This window comes from Chrysemys picta, chromosome 17, assembly GCF_011386835.1.
Source record: "Chrysemys picta bellii isolate R12L10 chromosome 17, ASM1138683v2, whole genome shotgun sequence".
Taxonomy (NCBI): domain Eukaryota; kingdom Metazoa; phylum Chordata; order Testudines; family Emydidae; genus Chrysemys; species Chrysemys picta.
Window position 1 is genome coordinate 972,363 of NC_088807.1, and position 18,944 is coordinate 991,306.

The 18,944-nt window shown below is 66.3% G+C and overlaps 1 protein-coding gene across 2 annotated transcripts in view; it reads right to left on the reverse strand.

The window, feature by feature from the left end:
• Nucleotides 1-18,944, reverse strand: part of SPTBN4 (spectrin beta, non-erythrocytic 4) — a 71,844-nt gene that overhangs the window by 16,470 nt on the left and 36,430 nt on the right. Inside the window, exons 18-26 of one of the 2 annotated variants that reach the window (XM_065571630.1) lie at nt 17,998-18,088; nt 13,568-13,702; nt 7,114-7,377; nt 6,356-6,580; nt 4,753-4,842; nt 4,113-4,391; nt 2,752-2,882; nt 2,460-2,664; nt 1,539-1,916 (exon numbers count right to left, since the gene is read on the reverse strand). In XM_065571630.1, coding sequence (XP_065427702.1) covers nt 1,539-1,916; nt 2,460-2,664; nt 2,752-2,882; nt 4,113-4,391; nt 4,753-4,842; nt 6,356-6,580; nt 7,114-7,377; nt 13,568-13,702; nt 17,998-18,088 — 1,798 coding nt within the window. Of the gene's footprint in view, nt 1-1,538; nt 1,917-2,459; nt 2,665-2,751; nt 2,883-4,112; nt 4,392-4,752; nt 4,843-6,355; nt 6,581-7,113; nt 7,378-13,567; nt 13,703-17,104; nt 17,473-17,997; nt 18,089-18,944 lie in introns of those variants that run through there. The other variant, XM_065571631.1, reaches the window with a different exon arrangement.

Here is an 18,944-nt window from a genome sequence, read left to right on the forward strand (position 1 = left end):
TGGGGCGCGGGGGCTAAGATGCGTCCCCTCTGGTGTGGGGCGCGGGGGCTGAGATGCTGTGACGGAGCAGGGAGCAGGGCAGATTTGACCTGGGAATGTTGCAGGGGGATTGCAGTGAGGAGGGGGGACTTCCCTTGAAGGAAGCTACCTGAGCTGTAACCTGAGCCAGGAACGGGGGTGGGGAGAATTAACACCTTCTGCCCGGGAGACTGAACAAAGGAGAGGAGCAGCGGGAGGGGCTGGGAGTTTAGTTTCGGTTGGGGCTGGGTGGTGCAACACAGGGAACCCCAAGCTGGGGTCTAAGCTCCCTGAACCTCCCAGAGGGACCTAATTGAGGGGGTCTGGTCGTACCTACACGCTCTGCTTGAGACTGTGTTCCTGTCCTTAAATAAACCTTCTGCTTTACTGGTTGGCTGAGAGTCGCAGTGAATCTCGGGAAGAGGGGTGCAGGGCCCTGACTCCCCCACACTCCGCGACAGATGCGTCCCCTCTGGGGTGGGGCGCGGGGGCTAGTTATACAGGCCCCATGGCCAGGGGCTGAGATGCGTCCCCTCTGGGGTGGGACGTGGGGGCTGAGATGCGTCCCCTCTGGGGTGGGGCGCGGGGGCCGAGACGCGTCCCCTCTGGGGTGGGGCGCGGGGGCCGAGACGCGTCCCCTCTGGGGTGGGGCGCGGGGGCCGAGATGCGTCCCCTCTGGGGTGGGGCGCGGGGGCCGAGATGCGTCCCCTCTGGGGTGGGGCGCGGGGGCCGAGATGCGTCCCCTCTGGGGTGGGGCGCGGGGGCCGAGATGCGTCCCCTCTGGGGTGGGGCGCGGGGGCCGAGATGCGTCCCCTCTGGGGTGGGGCGCGGGGGTTGAGATGCGTCCCCTCTGGGGTGGGGCGCGGGGGTTGAGATGCGTCCCCTCTGGGGTGGGGCGCGGGGGCCGAGACGCATCCCCTCTGGGGTGGGGCGCGGGGGCGGAGACGCATCCCCTCTGGGGGTGGGGCGCGGGGGCCGAGATGCGTCCCCTCTGGGGTGGGGCGCGGGGGTTGAGATGCGTCCCCTCTGGGGTGGGGCGCGGGGGCCGAGATGCGTCCCCTCTGGGGTGGGGCGCGGGGCCGGAGATGCGTCCCCTCTGGGGTGGGGTGCGGGGGCCGAGATGCGTCCCCTCTGGGGTGGGGCGCGGGGGGTTGAGATGCGTCCCCTCTGGGGTGGGGCGCGGGGGCCGAGATGCGTCCCCTCTGGGGTGGGGCGCGGGGCCGGAGATGCGTCCCCTCTGGGGTGGGGCGCGGGGGCCGAGATGCGTCCCCTCTGGGGTGGGGCGCGGGGGCCGAGACGCGTCCCCTCTGGGGTGGGGTGCCGGGGGCGGAGACGCGTCCCCTCTGGGGTGGGACGCGGGGGCCGAGACGCGTCCCCTCTGGGGTGGGACGCGGGGGCCGAGACGCGTCCCCTCTGGGGTGGGGCGCGGGGGCCGAGACGCGTCCCCTCTGGGGTGGGGCGCGGGGGCCGAGACGCGTCCCCTCTGGGGTGGGGCTGGTTACCCCGCAAAGCCCCCTCACCTGGCTCACCAGCACCTGCACGTCGTGCTCGAAGGCGCTGAGCACCCGCTGCAGGGCCCCGGCGGAGCTGCGGGACTCACGGGCCGCCACCTCCGGCAGCCGCTGCTTCTTCTCCTCGATCTGGGCCAGCAGGTCCCTGCAGTCGCTGAAGAACTTGTGCAGCTCGTGGGAGGCAGCCAGCATCTGGGCCCGCGTCTCCATCAGCTCCAGCAGGTCGGCCCAGGCCTCGTTCACCCCGTCCTTCCACTCCGCGATGGTGGCCGCGTCCACGTGCCCGTAGTCGATCAGCTCGTCCACCATCTGGTTCACGGCCGAGAGCCGCTCGTTCCCCAAGCTGCCCGTCTCGCTGGCGAACGCCGTGAACTTCTCCTGCAGTAGCTGGGGGGTGGGGGTGGCGGTGAGCACACGAGACACAGACCAGAGCACGGAACGTGGAGGTGGAGAACAGCATGTGGCACAGAGACCGTGGGACGGGTACGAGGCGCGGCACAGACACAGCACCCAGCCGGGCACAGGGAACCCCGCCCAGGGGGTATGGGGCACAGTCAGCCCAGTCGGGGGGGGCGTGTGCCCTGGGGGCATTGGGGGGTTGTGCCCTGGGGCCGCAGGGGGGCGTGAGCCCTGGGGGCACAGGGGTGTGTGTGTGCCCTGGGGGTGCTGGGGCAAGGGCGTGAGCCCTGGGGGTGCTGGGGCAGGGGCGTGAGCCCTGGGGGTGCAGAGGGGCATGTGCCCTGGGGGCGCTGGGGCAGGGGCGCGTGCCCTGGGGTTGCTGGGGTAGGGGCGCGAGCCCGGGGGCGCAGAGGGGCATGTGCCCTGGGGGCACAGAGGGGCATGAGCCCTGCGGGCGCTGGGGCAGGGCCAAGGCACAGCGCAGATCCGACCGAGCCGTCCCCAGCGCCCGTCCACGGGCGCCTCGCTCACCGTGACGTGCTCGAAGTCCTGGCCCAGCTCCGGCGACCCGGCCACCACCTCCTTCTCGGCGATCCAGTGCTCCAGGTCATCCACCTCGCGGCTCAGCTGGTACAGCCAGTACTGCTGCTCCAGCCCGGCCTTGCGCTCCTCCACCAGGTCCTTCAGAGACACGTAGAGCCGGTCAGCCTGAGACTGCCGCCTACTTATCTGTTCGCTGGGCAAGGACACACCCTGGTCAGTGCAGAGAACCGCGCCAGGCGGGCCGGGGGACGGGGGCGGGGCGGGGCGGGCGCCCACCTACCTGTCGGGGTGGCCCAGCTCCAGCAGGGCGCGGCACTGGCGGGACAGCTGGGCGATGGTCTCCTCGTAGTTCTCAATGCTCTGCTCCAGCACCAGGTGCTTCTTCAGCAGCTGCAGGGTGCTCTGCTCGTCCTGGGGCGGGGAAGGCAACTGGGGTTAGCAGCGGGATCCGAGCCCGGGGCCTGTCCACCGGGCCAGCCCCCGGCTCCCGCTCCTGGGGCTCCGAACAGCCCAGGGGAGACAGGGCCGGCTCCGGCTTTCTGGCCACCCCTGCGGCGCGGCCGGAGCGCGGGTGCAGGGGGACTCCCTGCCCTGCAGACGTGGCCGGGTAGTGGGGGGAGAGAGAAGGGGGGCGGCCAGGGCTTCAGCAGGGCACTGCCACGCGGCCCCTCCCGCCGCGCCCCCTGCCGGGAGGGCTCCGCACCGCGGTCGGCGGGGAGGGAAGGACGCGGGCTGCCATGCCGGGCTTGCTGCAGGGCGCTCCCGTCCTCCATGCCACCCCCTACAGCCCGGCCGGAGCGGAACAACAAGAAACAAAACAAAAAGGCGGCCGTGCCGCCCTAGGATTGGGCCGAACGCCGCCTCCTACAAGCTGCCGCCCCGAGCACCAGCTTGCTCGGCTGGTGCCTGGAGCCGGCCCTGAGGGGACAGCGCCCCATGCTGAGCCCCCCATCCCGCTCCCTGCCCCACAGCACCCCCTAGCGCCGCCCTGGGGCCAGCACCAACTGCCAGGGGAGAGCGCCCCCTGCTGAGCCCCCCAGCCACGCTCCCTGCCCCACAGCGCCCCCTAGCGCTGCCCTGGGGCCAGCCCTGTCTGCCAGGGAACAGCGCCCCCTGCTGAGCCCCCCACGCCGCTCCCTTCCCCACAGTGCCCCCTAGCGCCGCCCTGGGGCCAGCACCAACTGCCAGGGGACAGCACCCCCTGCTGAGCTCCCCATCCCACTCCCTGCCCCACAGCGCCCCCTAGCGCCGCCCAGGGGCCAGCCCTGTCTGCCAGGGGAGAGCGCCCCCTGCTGAGCTCCCCACGCCGCTCCCTGCCCCACAGCGCCTCCTAGCGCCGCCCTGGGGCCAGCACCAACTGCCAGGGGAGAGCGCCCTCTGCTGAGCCCCCCACGCCGCTCCCTGCCCCACAGCGCCCCCTAGCGCCGCCCTGGGGCCAGCACCAACTGCCAGGGGACAGCGCCCCCTGCTGAGCCCCCTGCCTCACAGTGCCCCCTGCTGGCCCCGCCCTGCTCCCTGCCCCACAGCGCCCCCTGCTGGCCCCGCCCTGCCCCCTAGCGCCGCCCTGGGGCCAGCCCTGCCTGCCAGGGGACAGCGCCCCCTGCTGTCCCGTGCCAGCACAGCCCCCGGCGCCGCCCTCACCTTGCCCTTCTCCTCGTTCAGCAGCAGCAGCTCCTGCTCGCCGAGCCAGGCCTCCACCTCGCCCACGTCGAAGTAATACTGCTCCACCTGGTAGGTGGCGTCCAGCAGGTGCTGGCGCTGCTCCGTCTGCTCCCCCAGCGCCCCCCACAGCTCCCGCAGCTTCTCCAGCAGCAGCCGCACCCCGTCCACCTCGGGGCTCTTGATGGAGGCGAGGGCGCCCGCCCGCTCCAGCACCTCGTCCACCCGGGGCTGGTGCACCTGCAGCTCACGCCGCAGGTTCTGGTGGGGGGTGTGGGGGGCAGGGTTAGCGGCGCCCAGTCACACATACGGGGGGGCTCGGTTCTCGGCAGCACGGGGCTCTGCCAGCCGGGGCCCCCCAGCACGCTGCAGACAGGGGCTGGGCCCTGTAACCGCCCCCAGCCAGGGGGGTCAGTGCCCAAGGCACAGGGAAGGGCAGGGGCTGGATCCCCCCAATGTCACACTGAGCCGGACACAGAACCCAGGAGTCCTGGCTCCCAGCCCCCCCTGCTCTAACCACCAGCCCCCACTCCCCTCCCAGAGCCGGGAAGAGAACCCAGGCATCCGGGTGCCCAGCCTGCGATGCTGCAGGACCCCAGCGCTGGGTGAGGACCAAGCCTACCTGGTTCTTCTTGATGAAGTGCTGCACTGCCTGCAGATTGCTCCCGTGGTCTCGCAAGGTGGCGAGCGGCAGCCGGTCCTGGACCCAGCTCTGGAGGGAGACGGGACAGAGCAGAGGAACCGTGGCATGAAAACCGAGGGCTGGGCCCAGGCCGGGGCACAGTGTGAATAAAGCAAACGCGAGGGAACGGCAGCGCCTGGATCAGCCCCTGGGCACCAGAACCCGCCCGCCTGGTGTGAATCGGGGTCACTCCACTGGAGTCACTTGGGCCATATTCTAGTAGTAGGATTTAGTGTTTGTATTCTGTATAATTTAGAATGAAGGATAAAGAATTTTTCATCCCATGAAGTGGGTTCTAGCCCGCGAAAGCTTAGGCCCAAATAAATGTGTTAGTCTCTAAGGTGCCACAAGGATCCTCGTCGTCTGTAAAGAAGAAGAAGATGAGAATGTAGCATGTCTTCAGTGTATTGCTGTAGGAGATGATTTGATTGTATTCTGCCGCCCACCCTGACTGGCCAGCAGGAAGGAACGACCCTGGGTCCTTAGAAAAAACACATCAGCCAGGCTGCCTGTGTCTGACCTGACGTTAAGGCAGGAACAGACCAGAACAGGCCTTATGGCTGATTCTGGTCCCCTTTGGTTTTAGGAGAAGTTTTCATTAGTGTTTGCTAGAAGGTCTTGTTTCTTATCTGCATTGCAAATGAAGTTGTGTAATGTTCTTTTGTAATCCCTTTAGTAACCATTGAACCCTTTTGAAAATGGACTCCTGTCTGAAATCCTCTGGACAATTGTTGGGGTGAGTAAAGGACATGTGCATGGTTAAAGCCATCCCAAATGTCCAGATGGGCAAGAAGTGAGAGACTTGGAGGGACAGCAGGAAACAATCAGAAAACATCCATTGTTGCTGATGCTAAACGAGTTAGCAGCATCGACAACCTCAGAGGTGAGGCAAACACCCCCGAAGGCGAGACAACAAAGAAGAAAACCCCAAGATTAACCCCACGTAAGGACCAACGATCCCAGAATGACATTGCCAAATCCATAGACAAACGTGGGAATTTACAGGCCTAACGCTGGAGTGTTTTGCCACAAGACTCTGGTTCCATCCTGCAAAGCCTCGATTGGCGTGTGTGTGCGTGTATGTGTGTGTGTGTGTGTAAAGGCATGTGCTAACTATTGTATGTGTGTGTGTGTGTGTGTGTAAAGGCATGTGCTAACTATTGTATTTTCACTAAATGCGGCATATTGCCTTCTCCCTGGAAAAAGATCCCATGTGCTCTTATAAGCATAACAAGATTCTTCCCCCCCCCCAGTGTAAATCAGTGTCACTCCACTGGAGTCCCCGGGGCCAGCCCCCCAGCTGGTACAAATCCGTGGCACTCCACTGATCTCCAAATGCACCAGTGCCTGGCCCCACAGGGCCCCACCTCGCAGGTGTGGGGCCGCTCTGACGCCCGCTCCATCCCTGGCCTTTCCTTTGACTGGGGCTCTAACTGGGTCCCTGCCTGCTGGGAGCCAGCGGTCAGCTCCTGGAACTGGGGAAGGGGATGAGAAGCTGCTGCCCCCCCCCCCCCGCCCGCGCAATCCCCCATCCCCGACTTACGATCTCGTCCTCCAGGTCACGGCAGACCTGATGCACCTCCTTGGAAGCCAGCAGGATCCTCCTTCTCTCTTTCAGGGGCTCGATGAGGCGGACAATCCGCGTCCCCACCGCGTTCTGCTTCTCGTCCACCGCCTCCTTGCTGGCCGGCTCCAGGGGCAGGGAGGCCAGCTGCGCCTGGAGCTGCCCGGCCTCTTTGTACCACTCCTCCATCTGCGACTCCATCGTCTGCGAGAGAGAGAGACAGCGGGGGGGTGAGGGCCGGGGGCGTCCTGTCCCCTCGCGGGGCCGAGCATCGTGGGGGAGCGGCAAGGCCAGGCGCTGGAGGGAGGCACGGGCCGGGCCCGGCACCGCGGCTGCAGAAACGGCTTGGTCAATGGCAAACACAGAGTCTTGGCTCCCAGCCCCCTGCTCTAACCACCAGCCCCCACTCCCCTCCCAGAGCCAGGATCAGAACCCAGGAGTTCTGGCTCCCAGCCCCCTGCTCTAACCACCAGCCCCCACTCCCCTCCCCGAGCCAGGGATAGAACCCAGGAGTCCTGGCTCCCAGCCCCCTGCTCTAACCACTAGACCCCACTCCCCTCCCAGAGCCAGGGAGAGACCGAGGAGTCCTGGCTCCCAGCCCCCCCTGCTCTCACCACCAGCCCCCACTCCCCTCCCAGAGGTGGGAGAGAACCCAGGAGTCCGGACTCCCAGTCCACCCCTTCACAGTGCTCCATGCAGCACACCCACGTGCTGGGTTTGTCGCCGCCCAGCCCTACCTGGAGTTTCTTCAGCTGGTTGTTGACGGTGGCCAGGCTGGCGCCAGCATCCACAGCTTGCAGCTGCCCCTCCATGTTCACCAGCCTCTTGTCCAGGTCCGCGTAGCTCTGCACCAGCTGCTCCGCCTTGCTGGCCTCCAGGAGGTGCTGGGCCCTGGCCTGCGCCGTGCTCTCGAGCTCCCCCCAGCACTGCCGGATCTCCTCCAGCTGCCTCTTCACCGAGCCGGCCAGCTCCGGCTTCTCCTCAAGGAGCTGCTGGCCTTCCTGCGTCGGCAGAGGGCAGGGTCAGTGCCAGACACGCCACGGCTGAAAGCCAGGCCTGGTGCCAAGGCCCAGCCTGGGCCCCCGCGGCTCTGCGCAGGCTGGGATCGGCGGGGCAGGATTTCACCCCCTCGTGCCCAGAACCCCCAGCGGCGCCTGACGCCGGCCTGCGCCTGTCCTAACTCTAGCAATGCAGGTACCGGCCTGTCCCCCCCCCCGCCAGAACCCGGCCTGGCCCCTGCAGCAGGGAACTGGGACGTTGCACCCCATAATGCTTCACAGAACCCTGCTAATGGGGGTGAATACGATGTAACTGGAATATGCTTCATGCAAAAGGTCTCTTGTAAGGTATCATTACAAAGCTTATAATCTCCTGAGTGTGGTCATCCTATTTGTATAAATGTACCACTCTTGTGTCTGAAACTAGGAATATGAAGTTAACTCTGAGTCCTGTTGTGATTATGCAAAGTGTGGGCCATTAATGGTGCTTTGGAACCTTGATGGCTCCCATTGACTAGGACAATTGACTGTAGGAGGCTGTGTTTACCTGTAAGTCTTCCTGTATACCTGTGTGCTGGCAAGTGGGCAATGAAGTCTTACAGTGACATGTGATCATGTCACCGGAACTGGAATCCATCTTTAACCTGGTGCTTTTCCATTGAGAAGGAGGGGGTGGGAACACAGAGAGGGACAAAGGATTCCCGCCTTGTGCCAAAGCTATAAAACGGGGTGGAACAGAACAAAGGGGGCCAGTCATAAGAAATCCCCGAGTTACCACTTGATCTGGAAGAAGGACTGTACCAGGGGGAAGGATTGGGCCCAGACTAGGAAGGAGTCTAGCCTGTGAAAGTTTACTGGAACATCTCTGAGGGTGAGATTTACCTGCATTTAGTTTCCTACTGTATTAGATTCATAGATTCTAGGACTGGAAGGGACCTCAAGAGGTCATCGAGTCAAGTCCCCTGCCCTCATGGCAGGACCAAATACTGTCTAGACCATCCCTGATAGACATTTATCTAACCTACTCTTAAATATCTCCAGAGATGGAGATTCCACAACCTCCCGAGGCAATTTATTCCAGTGTTTAACCACCCTGACAGTTAGGAACTTTTTCCTAATGTCCAACCTAGACCTCCTTTGCTGCAGTTTAAGCCCATTGCTTCTTGTTCTATCCTTAGAGGCTAAGGTGAACAAGTTTTCTACCTCCTCCTTATGACACCCTTTTAGATACCTGAAAACTGCTATCATGTCCCCTCTCAGTCTTCTCTTTTCCAAACTAAACAAACTCAATTCCTTCAGCCTTCCTTCATAGGTATTGTTCTCAAGACCTTTAATCATTCTTGTTGCTCTTCTCCAGACCCTCTCCAATTTCTCCACATCTTTCTTGAAATGCGGTGCCCAGAACTGGACACAATACTCCAGCTGAGGCCTAACCAGAGCAGAGTAGAGCGGAAGAATGACTTCTCGTGTCTTGCTCACAACACACCTGTTAATACATCCCAGAATCACGTTTGCTTTTTTTGCAACAGCATCACACTGTTGACTCACATTTAGCTTGTGGTCCACTATAACCCCTAGATCCCTTTCTGCCATACTCCTTCCTAGACAGTCTCTTCCCATTCTGTATGTGTGAAACTGATTGTTCCTTCCTAAGTGGAGCACTTTGCATTTGTCTTTGTTAAACTTCATCCTGTTTAACTCAGACCATTTCTCCAATTTGTCCAGATCATTTTGAATTATGACCCTATCCTCCAAAGCAGTTGCAATCCCTCCCAGTTTGGTATCATCCGCAAACTTAATAAGCGTACTTTCTATGCCAATATCGAAGTCGTTAATGAAGATATTGAACAGAGCTGGTCCCAAAACAGACCCCTGCGGACTTAGACTTGCGTGTTTTTGTTTTATTTTGCTGGTAATTCACTTTGTTCTGCCTGTTATTACTTGGAACCACTTAAATCCTAATTTTTATACTTAATAAAATCACTTTTTGCTTATTAATGAACTCAGGGTACGTATTAATACCTGGGGGAGCAAACACCTGTGCGTATCTCTCTATCAGTGTTATAGAGGGTGGACAATTTCTGAGTTGACCCTGTATAAGCGTTATACCGGGTAAAACGGATTCATTGGGGGTTGGATGCCGTCGGGAGCTGGGTGTCTGGGGGCTGGAGACAGGAGCACGTCTTAAGCCGTTTTCAGTTAATTCTGCAGCTTTGGGGCGTGGCCCAGGCCTGGGGCGGGGCTGCAGCAGCTGGCGTGTCTGGCTCCACCAGGTGGGTTCTGGAGCCCCCGGCTGGCAGGGAAACGGGCTCCGAGGCAGCTTCAGGTAGTGGCGGCTCCCCAGGGGTCTCTGTGACCGAACTCGTCACAGTGATCTTAGTCCCCAGCAGTGTATCAGTGTATCACAGCAGTGCCCAGAGAAATCAGCTGAGATCCGGGCCCCGTCCTGCCGGGCACCGCCCAGAGAAATCAGCTGAGATCCGGGCCCCGTCCTGCCGGGCGCCGCCCAGACCCCCACTGAGATCCGGGCCCCGTCCTGCCGGGCGCTGCCCAGAGCCTCACTGAGATCCGGGCCCCGTCCTGCCGGGCGCCGCCCAGACCCCCCCTGAGATCCGGGCCCCGTCCTGCCGGGCGCCGCCCAGACCCCCCCTGAGATCCGGGCCCCGTCCTGCCGGGCGCCGCCCAGACCCCCCCTGAGATCCGGGCCCCGTCCTGCCGGGCGCCGCCCAGAGCCTCACTGAGATCCGGGCCCCGTCCTGCCGGGCGCCGCCCAGACCCCCACTGAGAACCGGGCCCCGTCCTGCCGGGCGCCGCCCAGACCCCCACTGAGATCCGGGCCCCGTCCTGCCGGGCGCTGCCCAGACCCCCACTGAGATCCGGGCCCCGTCCTGCCGGGCGCCGCCCAGACCCCCACTGAGATCCGGGCCCCGTCCTGCCGGGTGCCGCCCAGAGCCTCACTGAGATCCGGGCCCCGTCCTGCCGGGCGCCGCCCAGACCCCCCCTGAGATCCGGGCCCCGTCCTGCCGGGCGCCGCCCAGACCCCCACTGAGATCCGGGCCCCGTCCTGCCGGGCGCCGCCCAGACCCCCCCTGAGATCCGGGCCCCGTCCTGCCGGGCGCCGCCCAGACCCCCCCTGAGATCCGGGCCCCGTCCTGCCGGGCGCCGCCCAGACCCCCACTGAGATCCGGGCCCCGTCCTGCCGGGCGCCGCCCAGAGCCTCACTGAGAACCGGGCCCCGTCCTGCCGGGCGCCGCCCAGACCCCCCCTGAGATCCGGGCCCTGTCCTGCCGGGCGCCGCCCAGAGCCTCACTGAGATCCGGGCCCCGTCGGGCCTGGGAGGCACATGGCTCCACGGGACACAGCTCCACACACGCAGCTGGGGGGGACACGGCTACACACACACACACGCAGCTGGGGGGGGGACACACGGCTCCCTACACACACACGCAGCTGGGAGGGGACACGGCTCCCCACACACACACGCAGCTGGGGGGGACACGGCTCCCTACACACACACGCAGCTGGGGGGGACACGGCTCCCCACACACACACACAGCTGGGGGGGGACACGGCTCCCCACACACACACGCAGCTGGGGGGGACACGGCTCCCCACACACACACGCAGCTGGGAGGGGACACGGCTCCCCACACACACACGCAGCTGGGAGGGGACACGGCTCCCCACACACACACGCAGCTGGGAGGGGACACGGCTCCCTACACACACACACAGCTGGGGGGGACACGGCTCCCCACACACACACACAGCTGGGGGGGGGACACGGCTCCCCACACACACACGCAGCTGGGAGGGGACACGGCTCCCTACACACACACACAGCTGGGGGGGACACGGCTCCCCACACACACACACAGCTGGGGGGGGACACGGCTCCCCACACACACACGCAGCTGGGGGGGACACGGCTCCCCACACACACACGCAGCTGGGGGGGACACGGCTCCCCACACACACACGCAGCTGGGGGGGGACACAGCTCCCCACACACACACGCAGCTGGGGGGGGACACAGCTCCACACACACACAGCTTGGGGGGAGACACGGCTCCACACACACACACGCAGCTGGGGGGGGAACAGGGCTCCACACACAGCTGGGAGGGGGACAAGGCTCCACACACACACACGCAGCTGGGGGGACGACACGGCTCCACACACACACACACACACACACACACACACATGCAGCTGCGGGGGACACGGTTCCATACACACAAAGCGGGGGGGGGGGGGACACAGCTCCCACACACACACAGCTGGGGGACGGCACATGGCTCCACACACACACACGCAGCTGGGGACACACACACACGCAGCTGGGGGACGGCACATGGCTCCACACACACACACGCAGCTGGGGACACACACACACACACACTTTAAAAGCGGCCTCATGAGCTAGGAAGAAGGTGTGACTCCATCGTGCCTGCTCGGGAGAGTCTCTGTGCCCCCCCAGCGCTCCCTGTCGCCCCCCCAGCGCTCCCTGTCGCCCCCCCAGCGCTCCCTGTCGCCCCCCGCCCCGGCAGGCGGCCCAGGCACCAAAGGAGGTCGGTGGAGGACACAGGCCCGGCCACACGGGCAGGGTCACTTTGCAGCGCTGCTCCGTCGGTCGCACCCCTGGTGCAACCCCCCCGGGCCCAGCCCGTGCTCCAGGCAGCACCCAGAGCCCACGCGCTCAGCAGGACCCTGCGCACCGGGGCTTAGGGGAGTGGTTCCCCTTTCCAGGGCAGGGGACACACTGGGGCAGCAGGCCCGACCCCTGCATCTCCCTGGCTCTGGGCAGTGTTGGGGGGCTCAGACCCCGGCCCCCGTCTGTGGGCACCACAGGCTCAGCTCTGCAGTGCGAGCTCGTCTGATCCCCACCCCTGAGAGAGGGGTCGCTGGGTCCCCCCCCGCCCCTGCAGGGCACGCGGTGGTTCTGTGCCCAGCGCGGGTCTGACCAAGCGCGAAGCCAGGCCTGGGCCGTGCAGGAGAGCTCCGGGCGGCGCGTGATCCGGGCGGGCTGGTACTTCGGCTCGCCGGGCATTCAGCGCACACACGGTGCCACCCTGGGCTCTGGCCAGCCGAGGAGCTGCTCCAAACGACAGCAATACTTCCACCCGCAGCGCGCGTGGCTTTGAAGGACACTTTAACCTCAGGGGTTTTATTGAGGTGTGGGGGGGTCCCCCCTGCTCCAGAGACGCAGGCCCCAAGTCTGCTCCCGTTGGTGCAGCTCCCTGGAATCACTCCAACTTTACACCCGGCGAGCCATGGCAGCACCCGGGGGGCTTGAGGCCCCCGGTTTGGGGCCCCCGGCAGGGCCGCCCCATGTGCCCACGCCTGCAGGCCCGGGTCCTCTCGTGACAGCCCCCCGAGAGAGCAGGGGGAGCCCCGTCCCCTCCCCCTCTCTGCACAGCACATAGAAGGGACCATGCGGACGCCTGCAAGCCGGTGGCAGAGATGCCAGACCAGACGCCCGAGCTGGGCCAGGCTGCCTAGGACAGGGACATGTCCCCCCAGCTGGCACGGCCGGGCGAGACGGGCGCCAATGCTGCGAACGGCAGGCAGCAGGACCGGGGCCTGTTCTTCTAGAGACCCCCCGACCTTCCACCCCAGAGCGCACAAGGCAAGGTCTGGCCCTTGGGGGAGTTGGAGGGGAGCCCGGGGGGGTGGGATAGGGTAACTGGGGGGGCAAATCTGGGGGAGTTGGGGGGGTGAACCCTGGGGGGGAGGGATGGGGAGTTGGGGGGCAGGATGGGCGGATCCCTGGGGGGGAAGGATGGGGAGTTGGAGGCGGGATGGGAAGGTGGGGGATTCCTGGGGGGGGGAAGATGGGGAGTTGGGGGCAGGATGGGGGGGGATCCCTAGGTGGGATTGGGAGTTGGGGGATCCCTGGGGGGCAGGATGGGGAGATGGGGGGCAGGATGGGGGAGACCCCAGGGCGGGATGAGGAGGAGCCTGGGGGGGCGGGATGGGGAGTTGGGTGTGAGATGGGGGGATCCCTGGGGGGAGGATGGGGAGATGGGGGGCAGGATGGGAGGGATCCCGGGGGGGAGGATGGGGATTTGGGGGGATCCCGGGGGGGAGTTGGGGGCGGGATGGGGGGATCCCGGGGGGGAGGATGGGGAGTTGGGGGGATCCCTGTGGGGGGTAAGGGGTGAAGGCACCAACCCCCCCCCCCCCGTCTCACCTGCTCGATCTTGTGCAGCCACTCGCGGTTCTGCGCCAGCTGGGCCCGGAACTCCTGGTGCCGCAGCCACCGCGCCTGGGGCTTGGCCGCCTGGTCCCCGGCCATGAGCCGCTTCTCCCGCATCCAGCCGGCGAGCTGCGGGCACAGAGCGGGGCTGAGCCGGGTCCCGCACCGCCCGGCCCCGCTGCCGCAGCGACCCGCGCCGCGTCCTCCCCGCGCGTCATGGGGCCGGGCGGTGCGGGGGGGGGCGGAGAGACTCCCAGCTCCGGGGGGGGGGGCGGTCCGGGGCCACGTGAGAACAGAGACAGGCAGAGGGGTAGCTATGGGGACGGACAGAGGTGTAGCTATGGGGACGGACAGAGGGACAGACAGGCAGAGGGATAGGTGCTGGGATGGGCAGAGGGGTAGCTATGGGGATGGACGGAGGACAGGCAGAGGGGTAGGTGTGGGGATGGACAGAGGGGTAACTATGGGGATGGATGGAGGGACAGACAGGCAGAGGGGTAGGTGTGGGGATGGACAGAGGGGTAGCTATGGGGATGGGTAGAGGGGTAGGTGTGGGGATGGACAGAGGGGTAGCTCTGGGGATGGGCGGAGGAACAGACAGGCAGAGGGGTAGGTGCTGGGATGGGCAGAGGGGTAGCTATGGGGATGGGTAGAGGGGTAGGTGTGGGGATGGACAGAGGGGTAGCTCTGGGGATGGGCGGAGGGACAGACAGGCAGAGGTGTAGGTGCGGGGACGGGCAGAGGGGTAGCTATGGGGATGGGTGGAGGGGTAGGTGTGGGGACGGACAGAGGGGTAGCTCTGGGGATGGATGGAGGGACAGACAGGCAGAGGGGTAGGTGCAGGGACGGGCAGAGGGGTAGCTATGGGGATGGGTGGAGGGGTAGGTGTGGGGACGGACAGAGGGGTAGCTCTGGGGATGGATGGATGGAGGGACAGACAGGCAGAGGGGTAGGTGCGGGGACGGGCAGAGGGGTAGCTCTGGGGATGGATGGAGGGACAGACAGGCAGAGGGGTAGGTGTGGGGATGGACAGAGGGGTAGCTCTGGGGATGGATGGAGGGACAGACAGGCAGAGGGGTAGGTGTGGGGATGGACAGAGGGGTAGCTCTGGGGATGGATGGAGGGACAGACAGGCAGAGGGGTAGGTGTGGGGATGGACAGAGGGGTAGCTCTGGGGATGGATGGAGGGACAGACAGGCAGAGGGGTAGGTGTGGGGATGGACAGAGGGGTAGCTCTGGGGATGGATGGAGGGACAGACAGGCAGAGGGGTAGGTGCGGGGACGGGCAGAGGGGTAGCTATGGGGATGGATGGAGGGGTAGGTGCGGGGACGGACAGAGGTGTAGCTATGGGGATGGATGGAGGGACAGACAGGCAGAGGGGTAGGTGCTGGGATGGGCAGAGGGGTAGCTATGGGGATGGACGGAGGACAGGCAGAGGGGTAGGTGTGGGGACAGCAGAGGGGTAGCTATGGGGATGGACGGAGGGACAGACAGGCAGAGGGGTAGCTCTGGGGATGGACGGAGGGACAGACAGGCAGAGGGGAAGCTTTGGGGACAATTCTGGACACCCCAGGATCTGGATTCACCTCCCTTTGGTGCCCCGAGGGGTTGTGGGGGGGTGTCAGGCCCCCGGGTGCGACCCAGCATTGACCCCCGGAGCAGGACTTTCTCTGGGCCCTGCCAATGGCTCCCCCAAGTATTGCAAACAAACGGAACCAAAACACCCCAGGCCACTCCTGCCACTGACCCCGAGAGATCCAGCCACACAGGGCAGCCGGGGAGAGAACCCAGGAGTCCTGGCTCCCAGCGCCCTTCCAGCATCCCGGCATGAGGGCTGCATGTGGCCCAGGCTGCAGGGGTCCATGTCCCAGCGATGGCTCTGTCCCCGGGCTGCAAGACACCCCCCCCCCACGCTCCCCGGCACTCGCAGCCTGTGCTGCCCCCCTCCAACGGGCGCCAGGCTAACGAACCCGGGTCACTGCGGCTGGATCTGCCTGCGTCGGCGCCGCCCGCCCCGGAGATTCGCGGCTTCCCAGGGCCGAAGGGCCCTTTGGGATCCGTCCCTGGCCCCAGCGCCGTGTTCGGAGCATTTCCAGTCGGGCAGGGCTGGAGGATCCCGCCCGGTGAGCGATACCCTGCTGCCCCGTCCCGCATTTCACCCCACTGGCCTGTCCCCGAGCCAGCAGCGCGGGCACGGCCGAGCCGACCCCTGGCACACTCGGTGCCACCCAAACCTGGCCTCAGCAGCTGGCTGCTTTCGGGACCGGGCAGGAGGTGGGACTGGGAGGGACCCGTCCCTGGCAGGTGGGGCTGGCCACAGGAGGGGGTGGCCGGGGAGCCTGGCGCAGGGGCCCAACCCCCAGGATTGCTCTGCTGGGACCACAGGCGCCTGGCTGGCTGACACCCGCGGAGGGGCTGGCCCACAAAGCCGTGGGGCAAATCCCGACTCCCTGCCCTGGGGCCGAGAGTGGGCCAGATTCTCAGCTGGAGTAAACTGGCCCAATTCTATTTACAGCAAAGCAGCTACACTGGTTTACACCAGCTGGGTACCTGGCCCAGTGACTCCACAGCCCCATTGTTATTCCAGCCCTCCCCAGCTCTGCCGGTGCCCCTCACTCCCGACCCGCAGCCTCTGCCAGCCCAGCCCTGTCCCCCCCCAGATCTGCTGGTGCCCCTCACTCCCGACCCGCAGCCCCCTGCCAGCCCAGCCCTGTCCCCCCCCCCAGCTCTGCCGGTGCCCCTCACTCCCGACCCGCAGCCCCTGCCAGCCCAGCCCTGTCCCCCCCCCCAGCTCTGCCGGTGCCCCTCACTCCCGACCCGCAGCCCCTGCCAGCCCAGCCCTGGGCTCCCCCCGCCCAGCTCTGCCGGTGCCCCTCACTCCCGACCCGCAGCCCCGTCGGTGCCCCTCACTCCCGACCCACAGCCCCTGCTAGCCCAGCCCTGGGCTCCCCCCGCCCAGCCCTGCCGGTGCCCCTCACTCCCGACCCACAGCCCCTGCTAGCCCAGCCCTGGGCTCCCCCCGCCCAGCTCTGCCGGTGCCCCTCACTCCCGACCCGCAGCCCCGTCGGTGCCCCTCACTCCCGACCCACAGCCCCTGCTAGCCCAGCCCTGGGCTCCCCCCGCCCAGCCCTGCCGGTGCCCCTCACTCCCGACCCACAGCCCCTGCTAGCCCAGCCCTGGGCTCCCCCCGCCCAGCTCTGCCGGTGCCCCTCACTCCCGACCCACAGCCCCTGCCAGCCCAGCCCTGGGCTCCCCCCGCCCAGCTCTGCTGGGGCCCCTCACTCCCGACCCGCAGCCCCGTCGGTGCCCCTCACTCCCGACCCGCAGCCCCTGCCAGCCCAGCCCTGTCCCCCCCCAGCTCTGCCGGTGCCCCTCACTCCCGACCCATAGCCCCTGCTACCCCCGCCCTGGTCTCCCCCCAGCTCTGCCAGTGCCCCTCACTCCAGACCCATAGCCCCCTGCTACCCCAGCCCTGGACTCCCCGCCCCCCCCAGCTCTGCCAATGCGCCTCCATCCCAACCCACACTCACGTGCTCTGTGGGCAGCCCTGAGCTAAGGGCCCCAGCAGGAAAGTCGGGGGCACCGCGGCCCCTCGTCAATGCCCAGCTGTGCCCAGGGCTGGCTCAGGCCCCGAACTGCCCGCGAGCATCGGTGCCAGCTCGGAGAAAGGGGGCAGATTGCGGAGCGCCATTGGCTGGGCCTGTCCCTCTCCCCCCAGCACAATTCATCACCATAGCGCCCGCGCTGCCTGGAAACACGTGCCAGCTGCCCTAATTAGAGGCAGGCGCTGGGTGGGGGCAGGGCTTGCCACGCAAATGAGGCAGGAGCCTGAATACATTTAGCTACTGAAATAATCAGCGGCTGGGGCTGAATTCGGCTCTGGGATGCATGGGGCTCCCCTTCTGCCTGGCAGCAGCCGCCGTCCTCCCTCCCCACGTCCGCCCCCCTGGCTGCCAGGGGCAGCCCCTCGCTAGCTCTGTGTCCTGCCCCCCCCGCAGAACTGGGTGCGCCCCCCAGCTGCAGCCCGCGTGGCCTGGCGGTGCCCGGGGCATTGGCCATCCCGCTGGTCCCCACGAGGAGACAGATGAGGGCTGAGCTGCCATGTACCCAGCCCAGCACCGCGAAGGCTCAGTCCGTGCCCCGAGGCCGGCGCTTGTGGGCACAGCTGGGGGAGGGGGGAGACTTGGCTGGACTCTATTTCCCAACGGGGATTCCCAGCCCCCTGTCCTGGTTCCCACCCTGACGTTCCCACCAGCCTCGGCCCCTGCATTCGCCTCCTCCCCGGCCCCCCTGGCACTGCGGGGTGGCAGCGCCCTGGCCGGACGAGGGAGCCCAAAGCCAGCTTGGGGGGGAGAGGTTTGGAGACCGGCTGCAAGATGTCAGGTCAGCCGCCGCCCGGGGCCGGGCCTGGATCCGTCCGTACCTCCTGACAGTTCTGCAAGAAACGCTGCAGATCCCAGTGATCGTTCAGCTGCTGCATCCACTCCTGGGCCAGCTGGAAGTTCTGGTGGCTCCTGCAGAAAGGAAAGGCGCCGGCTCGGTTCCCTGCCGCGGAACCGCGTGGTTAACGCGGCTCAGCCCCTTGCCGGCGCTTCCAGGCAGAGCGATCCCGGGAGCAGAGGTGGAAACACCCAGCAGGAGACCTGACCGTCAAACGGCTCCTGGCTCCAAACGCGCCCGGCTCTCATTGCATTTTGGGAGCATTGAGAGACACAGATCAGGCCCAGACCCCGGCCGAGATCGGGGCCCCGTCGCGCCGGGCGCTGCCCAGACCCCAACTGAGATCAGGGCCCGTCGCACCAGGTGCTGCCCAGACCCCAACTGAGATCAGGGCCCGTCGCACCAGGCGCCGCCCAGACCCCGACCGAGATCAGGGCCCCGTCGCGCCGGGCGCCGCCCAGACCCCGACCGAGATCAGGGCCCCGTCGCGCCGGGCGCCGCCCAGACCCCGACCGAGATCAGGGCCCCGTCGCGCCGGGCGCCGCCCAGACCCCGACCGAGATCAGGGCCCCGTCGCGCCGGGCGCCGCCCAGACCCCAACTGAGATCAGGGCCCCGTCGCGCCGGGCACCGCCCAGACCCCAACCGAGATCAGGGCCCCGTCGGGCCGGGCGCTGCCCAGACCCCAACCGAGATCAGGGCCCCGTCATAGCGGGCGCTGCCCAGACCCAACTGAGATCAGGGCCCTGTCACACCGGGCGCTGCCCAGACCCCGACCAAGATCAGGGCCCCGTCATAGCGGGTACCGCCCAGACCCCAACCGAGATCAGGGCCCCGTCATAGCGGGCGCTGCCCAGACCCCAACTGAGATCAGGGCCCCGTCGCGCCAGGTGCTGCCCAGACCCCAACTGAGATCAGGGCCCTGTCACAC